At 45.8% G+C, this 17,478-nt stretch overlaps 2 protein-coding genes across 4 annotated transcripts; one reads left to right on the forward strand and one right to left on the reverse strand.

Annotated features, from left to right (window-relative positions):
• Positions 1-1,593: 1,593 nt before the first annotated feature.
• On the forward strand, positions 1,594-3,889 carry LOC123062244 (L-type lectin-domain containing receptor kinase IX.1). The gene has a single exon (XM_044485686.1). The coding sequence runs from the start codon at positions 1,660-1,662 to the stop codon at positions 3,697-3,699; it is 2,040 nt and encodes a 679-aa protein (XP_044341621.1). The 5' UTR covers positions 1,594-1,659; the 3' UTR covers positions 3,700-3,889.
• Positions 3,890-4,133: 244 nt separating this feature from the next.
• On the reverse strand, positions 4,134-13,827 carry LOC123062243 (helicase-like transcription factor CHR28). Of its 3 annotated transcripts, none has more exons than XM_044485684.1 (14): positions 13,480-13,827; positions 12,003-12,012; positions 11,769-11,861; positions 11,546-11,674; positions 11,255-11,461; positions 10,232-11,172; positions 9,393-9,464; positions 9,223-9,300; positions 8,268-9,147; positions 7,465-7,595; positions 6,760-6,975; positions 5,815-6,366; positions 5,523-5,732; positions 4,134-4,535 (listed from the first exon to the last, which is right to left on the reverse strand). In XM_044485684.1, the coding sequence occupies exons 1-14, from the start codon at positions 13,621-13,623 to the stop codon at positions 4,431-4,433; spliced, it is 3,768 nt and encodes a 1,255-aa protein (XP_044341619.1). In that variant the 5' UTR covers positions 13,624-13,827; the 3' UTR covers positions 4,134-4,430. The 3 variants fall into 3 exon arrangements, with proteins under 3 accessions (XP_044341619.1, XP_044341618.1, XP_044341620.1); XM_044485683.1 differs by having other exon boundaries at positions 11,952-12,012; XM_044485685.1 differs by having other exon boundaries at positions 11,769-11,933; positions 11,982-12,012; positions 13,480-13,826.
• Positions 13,828-17,478: the final 3,651 nt, after the last annotated feature.

A 17,478-nucleotide genomic window follows, 5' to 3' on the forward strand; every position in this document is an offset into this window, starting at 1 on the left:
GATGTGGGTCCTCTTCGGTTGATTCTTTCGCCAATATTTTTTATTTATTCCAAAAATAATCTTCGTGAAGTTTCAGGTCATTCCGAGAACTTTCATTTCTGCACGAAAATAACACCATGGCAATTCTGCCGAAAACAGCGTCGGATGGGATTAGTTCCATTCAAATCATGCAAATTAGATTACAAAATAAGGGCAAAAGAGTTTGAAAAAGTAGAGACGACGGAGACGTATCAGCGCCCGGTCTCCCCACCCGTTTCCAATGCTGGAGACGCGTGAACGGACGTGACTAAACGGCTCTGACCCGCATTCAAACCAGTTCACGTCCGTCCGTATGTCAGCATTAAACAGGCGTGACGAACGAGAAACCTACTCCGGTGCCCGCATTGACATAGTCCACCGCTTGTCCTAGTCGGAACTTGCTATTTTAGCGGTGCCTCCTTGGCCAGCACGACTAGCACAGCACCACCTCCGGAGTGAGCATTTGAGAGATGTGGGAGAGGCTCGCAACGGAGCAGAAGCAGGAGTTGGTCGGCATTGTGGCCGCCTGGTAGGCCCGTCGTGCTAACCGGATAGAGGTTCTCTTGTCGGCGAGCTCACCGGAGGGCAGCGACGGGGCAAAGACGACATACTAGGTGTACGAAGACGAGTTGGTGCCACCGCCCCCGCTGGTCCATGCCAGCATCACCTTGGAGGAGGCAAGGGCGCACTTCAACGTCGCAATGGCGAAAGAGCTGCAGGTGTCGCCGGTGTTTGTGTTCTCGCGGGAGGACCAAAGTACAACCTGCGGCTCCTCGACGAGCACCGGCTCATGAAGGGGCAAATCGTCGATGAGCAGGCAAACGACCATGTCGTCACGGCAATGGTTACAGAGGATCAAGACTTCCTGGATGAGCAGCCGGTGATGTACCAGTCTCTGCGCACCGCCCGCGAGATCCGCCACGAGCTATAGCGATCGCGCGTCCTATGGAAGGAGAGGGACGCATGTTTGCAAAGATCGACACAGAGGTGGCCGGAGAGGAGGTCCAGGCAACCGCAGACAGCGTCGGTCGCGTCGCCATCGTGGTTTGTGCCACACGGCCACGACCACGAGATCGGCATCGTCGACAGGGCGCACTCCGGCGAGGAAAAGTAGCACACGGGACGCCGCCATGGCTTGGGTACCGAGAAGGCCACTCCTATTCTTCCCCTCCTGTTGATGCACCGCCGGCGAGCTTGCCAGACGTAAAGAAGACGAGATGTGTGACACGGACTCCGCCACGATTGGCGATCATTTAGATTAGGTTAAAAGAATATCGCCCGCTTTTGTTTATTTGCAATGTATGAAAAACGCAATGAATTTGATCTGTTTGAATGAAATCATCTAATCTGCAAAATTTGGCCATTTTGTTCAAATTTCTTTGAAATGTATGGACACGGTTGGATAGCCAGTTTTCACATCAATGTCCATGAACTGGTCCTGACCAATACGCAGATAAATACATGGCCGCGTTGGAGAGATGGTGACCATACGTATAATACAAGCCACTAATCCCAGCTCGTATTTTTTACTGGTCTCAAGCAGTAGGATTTTATGCAATCCAGCTCATGCCTTGTTCATTCTAGTCAACCTCGGCCCCACCCTGTCCTCCACCAAGGGCCAAGGCTCACCCTACCCACTCTATGGGGATCTCCGTCGCCGTCCCCTCCCTCCTCCTCCTCCTCCTCCTCTCCGTCGCCCTCCTCCTGCCGCCGGCCGCCGCGCGATTCTCCTTCACCTACAACTTCACCGCCGCCTCGGACTCGGCCCCATCGGGCATCTCCTTCCAGGGCGACGCCTTCTTCAACAAGTTCATCCGCCTCACCCGCGACGAGCGCGTCGGGCCCCTCACCAGCAGCGCCGGCCGGGCCTTCTTCTCCCGCCCCATCCCACTCCTCGACCCCGTCTCCCGCCGCCCCGCCTCGTTCGCCTCCGCCTTCTCCTTCTCCATCTCCGCCCCCGAACCCTCCGCCGCCTCCGGCGACGGCCTCGCCTTCTTCCTCTCCCCGTTCCCCTCAGTCATCCCCAACAGATCCGCTGGCGGCCTTCTCGGGCTCTTCAACTCCTCCGCCCGCAACGGGGGCCGCTCCCTCGTCGCCGTCGAATTCGACACCTACAGGAACGATTGGGACCCCAGCGACGACCACGTCGGCATCGACCTCGGGGGCATCGCCTCCGTGGCCACCGCCGACTGGCCAACCAGCATGAAGGACGGCCGCACGGCGCACGCGCGCGTCGCGTACGACGCGGAGGCCAAGAACCTCACCGTGGCCCTCTCCTACGGCGACGCTCCCCCCACGGACGTCCTTCTGTGGTACGCCGTCGATTTGAGGGAGCACCTGCCCGACGCCGTGGCCGTTGGCTTCTCCGCCGCCACCGGCGAGGCCGCCGAGCTGCACAAGGTCCTGTACTGGGATTTCACCTCCAGCGTCGACAGCAAGGAGCAGACGGTGGTGCTGTGGGTGGTACTGGGATTGTGTGGATTCCTTGTTGTGCTCGTCGGTGCAGGGATTGTTTGGTTCGTGAAGGAATGGAGGAAGACAGGAGAGTGTGTCCCCTACGTCGATATCGACGATGCAATGGGGTACGACGAGCTGACTGACGAGTTCATCGTGCAGAGCGGGCCAAGAAGGTTCCGTTATGCTGAATTGGCGGCGGCAACCAATAATTTCTCCGAGCAGAGGAAGCTCGGGCAGGGCGGGTTCGGTGCTGTTTACCGGGGATTCTTGAAGGAGCTTGGTCAGGAGGTGGCCATCAAGAGGGTCTCCAAGGGGTCGACCCAGGGCCGCAAGGAGTACGCGGCCGAGGTACGCATCATCAGCCAGCTGCGCCACCGGCATTTGGTCCGGCTTGTCGGGTGGTGCCATGAACACCGTGGCGACTTCTTGCTCGTCTATGAGCTCATGCCCAATGGCAGCGTCGACCAGCACCTCTACGGCAAGGGCGTGCACCTCACCTGGCCGACACGGTACGACATTGCACTGGGCCTTGCCTCGGCATTGCTCTACCTTCACGAGGAATGCCTTCAGTGCATTGTGCACCGCGACATCAAGCCGAGCAATGTGATGCTGGATGCGACCTTCAGTGCCAAGCTCGGCGACTTTGGCCTTGCCAAGCTCGTTGAGCATGGCAGCCAGCCCTACACCACCGTCCTGGCTGGCACGCTGGGCTACTTGGCGCCAGAGTGCCTGACGACAGGCAAGTCAAGCCGAGAGTCGGACGTGTACAGCTTCGGCGTCGTGGCACTGGAAATTGCTTGCGGACGACAGCCATCGGAGCCCACGGCGGAGCCGAGCAAGGCAAGGCTGGTGCCGTGGGTATGGGAGCTGTATGGGGAAAAAGCCCTTCTCGAAGCGGCAGACTGGAGGTTGAAGGGGGAGTTCGATGAGAAGCAGATGGAGCATCTGATGGTGGTTGGACTATGGTGCGCTCATCCTGACTACACGCATAGGCCAAGCATCAGGCAGGCCCTGAATGCCCTGAAGTTTGAGGCGCCATTGCCTGTGCTGGCACCGAAGATGCCGGTGCCGACGTTCTTCCCTTTGCCTGACTTGGCTGCTCTGGTGTCATCAGTTGGAGGTGCGTCCAACACACAGGACCCAGGCGGCGTTACTGAGTGCGAGTCATCAGGGGCTAATGCTGGCAAAGGGTCTTCGGTGAGGGATAGACTTCTGGAGCCGTGAATGTGGTGGATTTTGTGAAGCTGCTTTCACGATGATTTTGTGTGTTTCGTCTTGTGCTGTAACATGGAGATGTGATTGATTGTACAATTATATCTGTATGAGTTGAGTTTGGTTTGTATAGCATGAAAATATGAATTATATCGGTCAAAAGGACCGAACAAGAAGAAATATCTTGAGGCAGTTTGAGGTATTAGGTTGAGTCATCAGGTGATAAAGCTGCTAGATTGCTTATAACTGTGTGAGATGATAGCCGATACGAGCCAACTAGATGTCGCCACAGTTTTTGTGTAGCAGGTCACACGCAACGTCAAACCAACAACGAGACTAGAACACCGCTCAAACTTTCACATGGTTATATAAAACCGCACTGAACAGACAGACGCGTGTAAGCCAAAAAGTAGATTAGAATGTGCTGACGAAAACTTGTACAAATATAAGTTAACTAACAACATTTTGCTTTGTTATATCTTCATAATAGTCAAACGACACCATTGCAGCCAATTGAAAGTTAACCTGAGGGTCGGGTCCCTACTTGCAGTGCCAAATTAATTGGATGGTCTAACAACCACAATGACATCTTTCAACTACAAAATCTCAACACCTGTACAAACTAAAAGCACTAGGCCCCTATAGAAATGCTATTTGTTACCTCCCCTGAGAAACATTTATCTATCACTGCCCCTATTACACCATTCCATGAGCAAAATTGTGTTCCATCTCAGGAGGTGATGCTAAACCATGAACAAATAATTCAAGTCATCCACTGTCAGTCGAGTCTGACCGCCACCAGATTTATCTTCCCCAAAAGCTGAGGCAACCATCTCCCGCTTTTTCTCCTGAGACAAATTATACATCTTAGTACGCACTGCATGAAACAGTGCATCTAAAAATTCATTGCCAAACAGAATATATCGATAAATAGTACCCTCTCGTCGAGGACCAATGGGAAGGGTTACATCACATAGGATTTAACCGAGTGAGCAGTTGGAACTCAAAGCAAGAAATTAAATATTTCGTATTAAGATAGCCCTTGTGCAGTTTCTCTTTTGTAATTTTTCTCTCTTCTAACAAAATTTTACTGTCAGGGCCTTCCCTACAGTTTCGGTTCAAAAAGATAGCACTGTTTTGTATGGTGATCAAGTTGTACCCTATTCGGTCCAGGTGAATTCTGGTGCCTACCTATTGTTCCGGTTGGTCTCAGGTGATCCCAGGAAAATGAAGCTATATATTTACAACATCACAAGGATGTGAATAATGTTAGGGATATACTTAAAGCTACAAAAATAGACTTTCCAACTTCTTTAGTATCTCTCACTGCTCAAAAGGAGGGGCGGGAGTAGGCAAGAATCCTACACGTCTATACTTTTAAAAACTGGATCACTGATAAAAAAGGTGAAGACACCCTACTTGATGGTTCATAGTCCACGGTGTTGATTTGACCCACCAATTTCTCATTCGACTGAGAACAGTCTCTTAAGAGAAACCGGGACATTGGTACCTACGGCCAGTTTGAGCACAGAGCAAGTATCGATATCCTGGCCAATCTAAGCATCCTACGCGTATATACTTTTAAAAGCTGGACCGATGATCAAAACGGTGAAGACACCCTACTCAAGGATTCATAGTCCAGGGTGTCGGTGGTTTACCGGTTGACCAACCAATTCTCTCATGCGACTGAGACCAGTCTCTTGAAGAGAGAGACATTGGTCCCTACAGCCAGTATGAGCACATAGCTAGTAGCCTAGTATCAATATCCTGGCCAGTCTAAAAGGTGGGTAGGCATACTAAATGAAGTGATCTTACGCTGATGGTTTTAAATTTACCTGGAGTGCCAGAATACGATCTTCAACAGTATCTTTGACAGTTAACCTAGATACTGTGACTGGTCGTGTTTGGCCAATACGATGTGCTCTATCAACAGCTTGGTCCTCAGTGGTAGGATTCCACCAAAGATCGAGCATAAGCACATGGCAGGCAGCCACCATATTTAGACCAAGACTCGCAGCTTTGAGAGACATGATCATAACAGAAACCTGCCAACAGCAGAAATCATCAGAGAACAAATTGTGATACACTCGAGAAAGTTGCATGTAAAAAATATCATTGAACACGAACCTCTGGAACTGTTTTGAAGTCATTCACGGCTTTTTCCCGAGCAGCAACAGACATTGTTCCATCAAGCCTCCGGTAGGTCACATGAGAAGCTTTCAAATGAACCTCTAGCAAATCCAGCATTCTAGTCCATTGAGAGAAAACAATGGCCTTCTCTGTCGTCTTGGTGTCAGCATATTCTGAACTCATCCCATTGGTATTTTCAGAGGCAAGCCCAATTGTTTTTTTGCTATCACTACTTTGGGTGGGGTCAACTTTAGGTAATGAGAGAATGATATCTAGGGCAGCCCTCACTTTAGAAGATGCATAAGATGAATCAATCCCAGTTTGATTTTCAGTATGTACCATCTCTGTACAGGAATCATTAGACTGGAATTCACTTGTTGATTTGCACGAGAATTCAAGGGTGCCTCGAGAAAATAATGAAGTTGCATTAAGTCGGACTCTGCAATTAGAGACTGGACATATGCTGTCATCACCAGTAAGTTGCTCCAATATGCACTGGTTGCAAAAAACATGCCCGCATGTAGTAACGACAGCATCTTCTGGTGCATCCTGCACAATTTAAGTCAGCTAAGATTTAGGTATGAACTGAAGAAGAATATTAGGCATGACAAAGCTGGGGTCAAGAAACTGGAATGAAGCCAAGGGTTTCCTTTCCAGTTTTTGTTTCTTTTATCTAGTTCCGATTTATGCTGACACGATCTTAGGAAATTGCAATACCTTTCAATGTTTCCCTTCTGTGTGTCCAAGAAAGCAAACCCCCCTTTCGAGTATTTAACATTACGAGCCACAATTATTCAAATAAATTACAATAGACCACACCCCACAGCATGACAATAGCAAAATGAAATATTGTAGAACATGGTGTAGATACAAAGAGTAAACATAGATATTAGGGAGATATTATAACTATAGGTGAGAAAGAGAAGAGGCAAATACACTTACGTTGCAGAGAGCGCATATAGCTGAACAAGATTGCAAACAAACCAGCAATTCTTGTTTTCGTTCCATTGGAAGTTTATTCGCACTCTCCAATGAAGAGGTCCAGCTAGACTCATGACCTTTAACTAGATGAGGGTGATCACATGCCTGTCTAAGCCGTAAAAGCATCAGCAGGATATTCACGTAGTTTTGCCTAACAGTACCAGCAGCTGCATAGACCTGCAGATAAATTGTCAGATTAGACCAGGTGAGCAATTGACCATGTAGGTAGGCTCCTTAAGTTTAAGAATGGAACACATAAATAAGGAGCCATAGTCAACTTGGCGTGAAGTGAACATGAAATGAGTGGTCAAACATGCCATCATCTCATAAATGTTCATATGAACTGTTTAGTATCAAGACTGTACAAGTTCTTTTTTGTGTGTTATCCAGACTGTACTAATCCAATCCCATAAGTAAAGTAACATGTTTGCTGTCCAGGTATGTGGAGCAATGTAATCCATATATTCCAAAAGCATAGATAGAAATTAACCAAATATATATGAGTTATGTTTCACAATACAAAGGAATAACATTCATAATTAAGAATATAATCCTGACTGATTTATTGTGGAGAAATAGCAAGACAATATCAAAAATCAAAATATTGAAAGAATAAATAAAAGAATGCATCAGAAAGTGGGTGGATAATTAACACTGCGAACACACCTTAAATTGTGCTCGCGATTCAGCTTCTAGGGTGTTATAAAATGCACGCTCCTCACTTGTGAAGTTCACAGCCTTGAGAGATATAGTCTTCGGCGGTAGGGAAATGATTGGTTTTCCATCCAACATTGTCGCTACATTACCAAATAAATATAACTTTCAGCACCAATTACAAAGTTTAAAATTATGGGGACCACAAATCAACTACTTTGGAACAGAAAGAATATTACACAGGAATAGCAGGGTGCCAGATCATAAGCACGCAAATGAAATTAAAAGCACAGCAGTAGCGATTATGAACATAAAACGACAGAAATTTCAAATGTGGGAATGTTCTAAACAATAGGAACATATATTTGATCTGTCAATAATATAATGCATGTTCCTTGTATTAAGACCTAGAATACCCATTTTTAGAGTACTAACTGTGGAAATAGCCAATAGAAGTTTCAAATGGTACAAATTATGCTTAACATGCTAATTGATGATTTGATGCCATCCTCTAATGTATCATCCACTAAGATATTTTCATCAATGGTCTGAAGACACCTAGCAACTCCAACTCTTCAACATGTTATTTGGTGAAAGATTAATAAAAAAATATGATGATTAACTAGCAACACTAGCTTCACTATCATAATTTTCATAAATTCTAAGCCAAAGTTAACTCTGATTAAAATGTCAAATGTAAAATGTGGTTTAAGTACAATCAGCAAGCCATCTTGTTGGGAGACAACAAAGTAAGACTTCTTAGATATGCACAGGCTAAGAGATGGAGAACACAAATAGTAAGTTCAGTAACTGACCTTTAGTCCGACGTAGCATTACAGTCTTCAAAACAACTTGCAGCTTCTTGTAACCATTAATTGGGTTCCTGCTGATTGGCATTTTTATCATGGTGCAAAAATGCTTGTATTCACAATACGGTTCATATCGGAGAAATTTAAAATAGCTAAAGAGATCTTCAACAGCATTCTGTATTGGTGTCCCTGACAAGCACCACCTTCTTTTGGCTCGCAAATTCCAGCAAGACCCAGCAACATTGGTTCGGTAATTTTTAATACTTTGTGCTTCATCAAGAATAACCCTGAACCATGCTACTCTTGCAAGAGGTTTCTCTGGTAAGTTACTCTTCTCTGTTGTGGCCTTTTTAGTTTTCTTAGAAGAGGAAGCCTTCCTCTTTTTGCTGCCTGAAACAGGAGCACCATATCTGTCTGCCTTCCCTTTCTCTTCATCATCGCTATCAGGACTTGATTGCTTTGGTACCTCCATACTTACTATAGAATACGTAGTTAGCACAACATCATATTTAGTGAGCTCGTTAGGATCTTTCGTACGGTTGCTACCATGATATATTAGAAAGGACAAATTAGCTTTACTGGTAACTTTGTTCCTCAGTTCTTCCGCCCACTGCCGTAGAACACTTGTCGGGCAAACAACCAGAGTCCCAGCAGCTGGCCTGGCCTTAATCTCTACAATATGATTCTCTGTCTTAACTGTAGTGCTTGTTGTCACTTCAGAGCTACATGTCTGTGACCTCCTTTTCAAACAAAGATCAGTGGGGTCGTCTTCGTCATCGTCAAGAGATACAGCTTCACACAGCTCTGGCTTAATGGCAGTTGACCTTGGTACTGGTGATCTTTCTGTCAATATCAGTGAAATAGTTGATATAGTTTTACCCAAGCCCTGAAAAGCATCAGATGACATCTAAGACACATTCGCACACTTTGCTGAACAGAAGGGAGAAATTAACTAGTATACCTGATCATCTGCTAGAATTCCACCAGAGCAATGTGAACCATTTTTCTCCTTTTGCACCATCCATGACAGAGCAATTTTCTGTAAAAATAAGATGAAATATAGTACTAAATACGCAGAAGCTGGTGACACTATTTTTCAGGGAATCACATTACATTGACTGCAAGGTGTACCTGATGCCTCAATAAAGGAACTGATAAAAGCCCATCAGGTGGATTAGCCTCAGACTTTGGCTGGGATATATCCTGGCAAACTTCAAATATGTTAAGCATACTGAAGCAGCACATGAAAACTAGGTGCCAGAAAAAAATACTGAATGATGTTACTTTCTCCGTCATCAGATAAATTCCGTGCTCAATCACTAAGTTTTCACAGCAATGAAGGCAAACCAAGTGTTCTATAGGGTATGGTTATAGGATATCATAGGAAGATGGGAGACATAATCACCAGCAGTTACCAGAACAGAAAGTACTTAGTAAGCTCAAGAACCAGCATACGGGAACTTGCCCAAAAAATTAATAATTACCAACATGAAAGATCAAGTGAATAAACATTATCAGAGAATTTCTAAATGTTCATACTCAACAAACTAAAAGTGTGTATTAAGTATCCTAAGTGTTGCTTACGAAAAACTGCAATTGGGGATTTTGAGTAATCATTCACAATAAGGTCTCATTTAGTTTGGAGGATTTTCACACAAAAAACCTAGAAACAAGGATTCCAGAGGAAAAATCCGTAGGAATACTATTCATTTCTTTTGTTTTTGGAGAAAACTACATATCCAGTCAAAGCTCATTTTGTGCATAGGACCGAGGCAAGACAATTCCTTAGGATGACAAGTGTCATCCTATCAAATTCCTATAGTACTCCTAATTCCTACATTTTAGTTTCCTCCAAACCAAATGAGCCGTAATCATTATTCGGCCAATGATTTTGTGATTCGTGATAGCAGGTATAACCAAGTTAAATAAGTGTGAAAAGGAGGATCCAAGAGTACAGAGGGATATATAACCTGCAATGCGAGTCGTAGAGTCGCCCTTTCATCATGCGACTTATATGCCATCCCGCCAAATCGAGGAACAAAAGGATTTGCAGACAAAGATTGCTGAAAGTTATTTAGTTTTCCTTGGATTCCCTGGGGTGGCAATATATGACCAGGAGCACGATGGCTACTAAGGTTAAGTAAATCAGAACCACCATTGACATTTGCACCGAAGCAACTTCTTGATAAATTCCCCCGAGCAAAGGAGTTGCCACTTCTGTGAATATCATATTGTTCATGAAAAGCTGGAGGCATTTGATCTGTCAGGCTCCTATACGGGTGTTGGTGGCTGATAGGAACTAAACTAGAGTTCAGCAACTGTTTTGTTGAGCCTCCTAAGTATTTATCAGCATCCTCTGTAGTAGAGTTTCTGCTTGAGGGTATTGGAGAAGAGTCGGTGCTAGACTCACTCTTGAAACCAATATATTCAGACTGGATCTGCTCACAGGATAATGAATCTGGGGAGGACATGTAGTAACCTGATAAAGATGTATCATCACAATACTGATCCGGAGAGCCTGTCTGCATCGAACTGCTTTCACATATATTCTGTGGGATCTGTTCCATCTCATATGACTGATTGTTATGCGGCAAATCATGCATTGACATTTCACCAGCCATATCAAGAGAACCATACTCTGCTTTGGGACATTCTCCAAACTCCGCCTGCAGATAATCTCCCTGTACAGTTAGGCAACTGCTATTGCCATTGTTCATGCTTCCAGTCGCCTCACCAATGTTCAGCTCAGTGTAAGAAATATCAGGGATAGCAGCATTATGGTCAAAAGAGAATGTGTTCATTGGTATGAATTGATTACCCGCCTGACCAGTGTTATCAAATATTGCCCCTGTATCCTCGCTTTTAACTTCACTCAAACCAGATTGCTCTGGGAACTGATTATGTGGCAAATCTGCAGTAGATATGAAATGAATATGATTTCTTTAAACTCAGATGATGCAAGCTATGTATTGCCAAGGAGAAATTTGACATACAAGTATTCGTTGGTGGCCCCATGCCCTCTAAGTGGTTCTCTGCTTTGACCTGTGCTTTGCCAAAGTACTGCTCACCAACATATGAACAATTTGACAGAACTTCGTATGGAGATGCATTTGCTTCTTCAGCAGCATTTATATGGTTTAATGTGTCCCTTGGTAAAGGTTGGTTGTTATGATTGGTAGTTCTGCAGTTTCCAGATAAATCTGCGAAGAAATGATCAAATAAATAGTGCATCATACGGAGTGCGACATAAAGTGTCAGTTTAAAGCAATTTTTCTGTTTCTCACCACTGCCAACCAAACCATAAGGCTTAGCATCGGAGTCATCAAAGGTTCCATCTCCTTGTTCAACCATTGCTTCCATCTGGTATTGCGAAGGGTCTATGTGTGACCAAAAACCTTCATCCTCCAAAAATTCTGCTCATTGATAAAACAATAGCTTAACAATGATTTTATTTGTTGAAGGAAAGCTCTCGTAAAAACATATGATGAACTGAGAAGCTAAGTCTACCTTCATGGTTTTCAAATCCATTTGCATAACCTGTCGTGTCCATTGGCACCTCTAAGGAATCTTGATTGGCCTGCATTTCATCCTCCAAAAATTCTGCTCATTGATAGAACAATAGCTTAACAATGATTTTGTTTAAGGAAAGCTCTCGTAAAAACATATGGTAAACTGAAAAGCTCAGTATACCTTCATGGCTTTCAAAACCATTTGCAAAACCTGTCTTGTCCACTGGCGCACCTTGATTGGCCTGCATTTGAATAACATGATATTTAATGACGGGGTATGACATAAGGGACACATTCCAAAAAATATTAATGATACAGCATGCCTAGATATAGACGCACAATCTTGCGACTGCTGAGCACAGGCATCCATATGATGCTAGAAATAGTAGACGGAACATTTTTACTTGATTTTATGCTCTGGCTTGTTAGGAAAAAGGAACATGCGCTATGATTATTCAACAACAAATTACCGCAATACCGATGGATGAAATCTGAAACCCTAGCATTCAACAGCTTAGTGTCACATTTTCAAACAATCAAGTAGCTCAAGTAACAAGCTGAGCTCTCAAAAGTCACATGTTGATCCAAATCCAATCATATACTGGAGAAACACCTTTCACCATAACAACCAATCACCAATGAATAATTGGATGTTCAATGTATTACACTGCACTGAGTCACTCACAGTAAGAATCCAAGATTCCCACCATCGCCCCGCAGAAAATCAAATCAAACTGATTCATCTAATTTTTATAATAAAATTACAGCCAGCTTAGAATATCTGAGTGTAACTCCTTCGCTCATAAGCACACCCAAGAAGGTATGACAACAAATAGCTGAATGCTGACAAAAAGAAAAACTTAACCGTTCTCACACTCTGGAGATCATATAAGCAACTAGAAAGTAGAGGTAGATGCATACATATCTACCCTACACATCGAAACAAGAATTGGGAGCCGATATACCATACCAGAAAAGGGAAAAAACAATGCAACTCCTGCTAACCCCTTATAATCCTCACTTGGCCACATGCCGCGATCATCAACGACCTAACTAGTCAGCACTAGTCCACATATCTCATCATAGACTCGTTGCTACCAACCACCCCAATCGGCTCAGCTGCCATACTACCACAGGCGAGGGCAGTGACCCAACACTCGGCCATTTTTTGGACCCAATGCATCAGGGCCGAAGCCTCTTCAAGTCAACAACCTCCAGTGACAAAGGCAGCACCATATGACCATTGCTCATGTGATTGGGTTCAAATACCAAAAGATGGATGTCATTTCCCAACAACATTTAACAAGCACATATATAGACGGCATAACTTAATTGCATCTCATGCTTTAACTGAGCTTTTAGCATCAACAAGCATGTGTGTGCCACTTAGTAGGGAGAAACAAAAAAAAATAACTCCACCCAAACTAAAAAGTCGCACCGAATCCCTTGCCAAGGCTTGATCACGCTTGGCTCACACACATCTCACTCGAAAAGGCACGGCGTCTAAGAGACAAGACCCCGGGCATCGCGAATTGCGGATATGTAGGGGGGGCATGGCACCCCAAACAGTCGTACGCGTCCGCTCCGACGCAATCCAAAACCCTAGCCCCGGGCGCGGCCAACCCTGCCTACCGAATTGGATCCGGCCGGTCCGAGCGAGATGCGAATTAGGGCAGGGGCGGGGCGGCAAAAGGCACGGACGCACGCACCTCGGGCTGCGGGTCCTCCCCGTCGTCGGCGGGCTCGCTCTCGAGGAAGGCCATGAAGTCGCCGAGGGGCATGGAGAGGTTGTCCTCGGCGCCGCCGCCGAAGCCCCCGTCGACGAAATCCATCGCCGGTTCCTCCGCCATCATCCGCCGCGGCGCGATTCGATCATGCAATTCGCCGCGGGAGCGGAGCCTTGCTTTTTCTCCGCCGGACGAGCCCGAGGCCCCTTTCTCTCTCGCCCTCGTTTTTAATCGTGGCGGGGGTGGGGGGCGGCTGCGCTGCGGTGCGGTGGGGTGAGGAGATGCCGTCCGCGTCGAAGTGGTGGAAAAGAGGAGCAGGAGGCCAAGGGGAAAAATTCGTTCCGGGTTGGGGGATTTTTAAAAGCGAGCGAGCCCCAGGAAAGGGTCGGCGTCGAGGGTTTGGGAATGGCCGGGTACAGGCCGGACTCGGGTTCGTGGGGGGTGGAGTTATTTCGCGGCATGTGCACCACGCGGTGGGCGGACGAGCCGCGGACCGGACCCCGGTTAGCTGGCTGGCTCTGGGGCCAGGGACTCTGGCTCGGTTTTCGGAGCCGAGGGCCGTCCAGCTTTCGGGGTCGTCGTCGGGGGTCGGGTCACGGGTCCGTGTGCCACACGGAACCGTGCGGCGGGCGGGCGTGGCTTTTTGCAGGACAGCCCCGGGAATACGTGTATATTCGACTCGAGGATTGAAATGAAATGATGGAACCGGGATTGGGTGTCCATATCCATTGTTGCGAAATGGGAGACAGTGGTAACACGTTGTTGTTTAAGAAACACGTGATGATCATAGTAGGATAAAGTCCGCCCTAGTGCTCAATCTTATGATAGTTTAAGTTTGTACCATACGCTAAGGGGGCTTGCGGGCCCGCAACGCCGCCACGCAGGACTCCGACACCCTTGGTCTACTTAAATTCCTCTTCCGGTCATATTGCCTTTCAATCCGTCCTTGCTCCTCCTTATTTTGCATTCGCGCCATCCTGTTTTGATGTTGCCGTTGTACCTTTTCGGCCACCACCCAGGCATTGTTAGACGTCCGCAACCATCACCCAAACGCGCGCTCGTCTTTTACTATGGCGCCGTCCATCCAAGATCCGTCTGCAACTAGGTACCCTCTGTCCTCCTGCCGATACCACAACTTATGGTTTTTGAACTTCATGTCATTTTTTAGAGTAAGAGGGATGGCGGGTACTCGACCCCATCGAGATTGAGTTGTTTGTACGATGCGTGCTTGGTCGTACCTATGGACTTTCTACGCAGGAGGGCAAGAGGGTGGGGCCTTTTGAGAGGGCGTGCATGGTTCGTTTCATGCCCAGACTTGAGTGTCAACAATATTACTTCTTCCATTTCATATGTAATGCGTATAGATTTTTTTTAAATCAAACTTTACAAACTTTGCTTAAGTTTATAGAGTAACTTGTTTATATGTACATCTTATAAAGAACCTAATGATATATGTTTTTTTGCGAGAAAACTTTCAATCTATTCATCTTCAATCATGGCAATACAACGTACATCAAGAATAATAAAAATTACATCCAGATCCGTAGACCACCTAGCGACGACTACAAACACTAAAGCGAGCCGAAGGCGCGCTGCCGTCATCGCCCCTCCATTGCCGGAGCCGGGCAAAACTTGTTATAGTAGACAGTCGAGAAATTGTTGTGCTAAGGTCCCATAGGACCAGCGCAAAAGAACAGCAGCCGCCGCCGATGAAGAGTGGCGTAGATTAGAATGATCCAACCTGAAGAAACACAAATGTAGACGAACTACGACCAGATCCGAGCAAATCCATCCAGGATAGATCCACCGGAGACACACCTCCACACGCCCACCGACGATGCTAGACACACCACCGAAAACGGGAACTAGGCGGGGAAAACTTTATTCCATCTTTAGGGAGCCGCCGTCGTCTCGTCTTCCTAAGCAGAACACAAACCCTAACAAAAATTGAAGAAACATCTAAAAACGGAGCCCTCCCGCCGGCAAGGGTCGAGATCCACCGCACCGCCATGACCAGGCCACTGGAGACGAGGCGGACCGGCGGCGACGCCGGCGAGAGGCAAAGAAACCCTAAGCTTTTTCTTGGAAAGAAAGTGTTGCTAGCAGACGTTGTAATGATATATGATTGACATTTTAGATGTAAATATTTTTCTCTACAAACTTGATCAAAATATATGAGGTTTAATTTAAAAAAAATCTATATGCACTACATTATGAAACTGATGGACTACAAAATATGTGTTGAACTGCATTGAATATCTTGGGAGTTGATAATCAATGTGACGGTGGATATCCTGGTCGGATGCTTTACCAATTATAGGCTGCAATGCGTTACTAATCGTACCAGAACATAAGTGTACGGGTCACTCGCATTTACCCTAGTAGCGTATAAAGTTACATTCTTAGTTGTTGTGAGTAATTGCTTAGCTGTTGCCTTTATTGCTCAGTTGGGAGTATCGGAAAAAGAAAAAAATCGATATTCTTCATATATATTTAAGACAAAGCGTTCTAGTTATGTGCAGTAAATATGCACAAACTGCTCACAGTGGAGTAATTTAGCTAATAACGTAATGCATCCCGAGGTTAATTTGCCTATGTGGCAATGAGTTAATAAAGATAGAGATGTTTGTGAAACATAACATTTTCAATATAAACCTACAAGCTAATAAATGAAGTCATCCATGACACTATTACTATGATACTTTACACTATGAAGATAGCTTTTCCAAAATGAGTTTACAAGCTAATAAATAAAGTGATACTCCTCACTTGTATAATATAGCATTTTCCGAATTGGATGCGGTGTCCAATTTGGATGTCGCGCTTGCGCGATGAAGAGCAGGAGGGGCTGCAGGTGTTCGGCTTGACATGGAGGAGTGTCTCCGTTGCCGCCGTTGGGCCATTGATGTGGAGGACGGAGCGATGGAGTATGACCTCCATCTGCTGCTCATACTCATCGTAATAGCGTACACCACGTCTTGCGTCGCCAGCTGCTGCTGCAACGGCTGGTCCTTCTCGTCGCTAAAGGAGATGACGATCTCCTCCTTCACCAAGGCGTCGGTCGTGATGAGGACAAAGGCCCCGGAGTGTGAGGGCGGCGTCGCCACGACCCTCCGGATACCATTGGCCCATGACTTGCCCGTCGAAAGTTGTAGATGAAGAGAGGAGGTGTTGAGCAATGCGATGAACCGGGATTGGGTGTGCATATCCATTGTTGCAAGATGGGAGACAGTGAAGGAAATATGCCCTAGAGGCAATAATAATGTTATTATTTTATTTCCTTATATCATGATAAATGTTTATTATTCATGCTAGAATTGTATTATCCGGAAATATAATACTTGTGTGAATACATAGACAAACCAAACGTCACTAGTATGCCTCTACTTGACTAGCTCGTTAATTGAAGATGGTTATGTTTCCTAACCATAGACATGTGTTGTCATTTGATTAATGGGATCACATCATTAGGAGAATGATGTGATTGACATGACCCATTCCATTAGCTTAGCACCCGATCGTTTAGTATGTTGCTATTGCTTTCTTCATGACTTATACATGTTCCTATGACTATGAGATTATGCAACTCCCGTTTACCGGAGGAACACTTTGTGTGCTACCAAACGTCACAACGTAACTGGGTGATTATAAAGGAGCTCTACGGTGTCTCCAAAGGTGAATGTTGGGTTGGCGTATTTCGAGATTAGGATTTGTCACTCCGATTGTCGGAGAGGTATCTCTGGGCCCTCTCGGTAATGCACATCACATAAGCCTTGCAAGCATTACAACTAATGAGTTAGTTGCAAGATGATGTGTTACAAAATGAGTAAAGAGACTTGCCGGTAACGAGATTGAACTAGGTATTGAGATACCGACGATCGAATCTCGGGCAAGTAACATACCGATGACAAAGGAAACAATGTATGTTGTTATGCGGCCTAACTGATAAAGATCTTCATAGAATATGTAGGAGCCAATATG

The sequence above is a fragment of the Triticum aestivum genome, chromosome 3A (genome assembly GCF_018294505.1).
Source record: "Triticum aestivum cultivar Chinese Spring chromosome 3A, IWGSC CS RefSeq v2.1, whole genome shotgun sequence".
Classification (NCBI taxonomy): domain Eukaryota; kingdom Viridiplantae; phylum Streptophyta; class Magnoliopsida; order Poales; family Poaceae; genus Triticum; species Triticum aestivum.

What these genes read in the sequence shown, in the direction of transcription:
- LOC123062243 (XM_044485683.1), bottom strand. Translation starts at nt 13,623, where the DNA reads ATGATGGCGGAGGAACCGGCGATGGATTTCGTCGACGGGGGCTTCGGC. An exon ending in AATGCTACGTCGGACTAAAG is followed by an intron (nt 7,596 to 8,267) that starts GTCAGTTACTGA and finishes TTGGTAATGTAG; the next exon opens with CGACAATGTTGGATGGAAAA. An exon ending in ACTTCAAAACAGTTCCAGAG is followed by an intron (nt 5,733 to 5,814) that starts GTTCGTGTTCAA and finishes TGCTGTTGGCAG; the next exon opens with GTTTCTGTTATGATCATGTC.
- LOC123062244 (XM_044485686.1), top strand. Translation starts at nt 1,660, where the DNA reads ATGGGGATCTCCGTCGCCGTCCCCTCCCTCCTCCTCCTCCTCCTCCTC.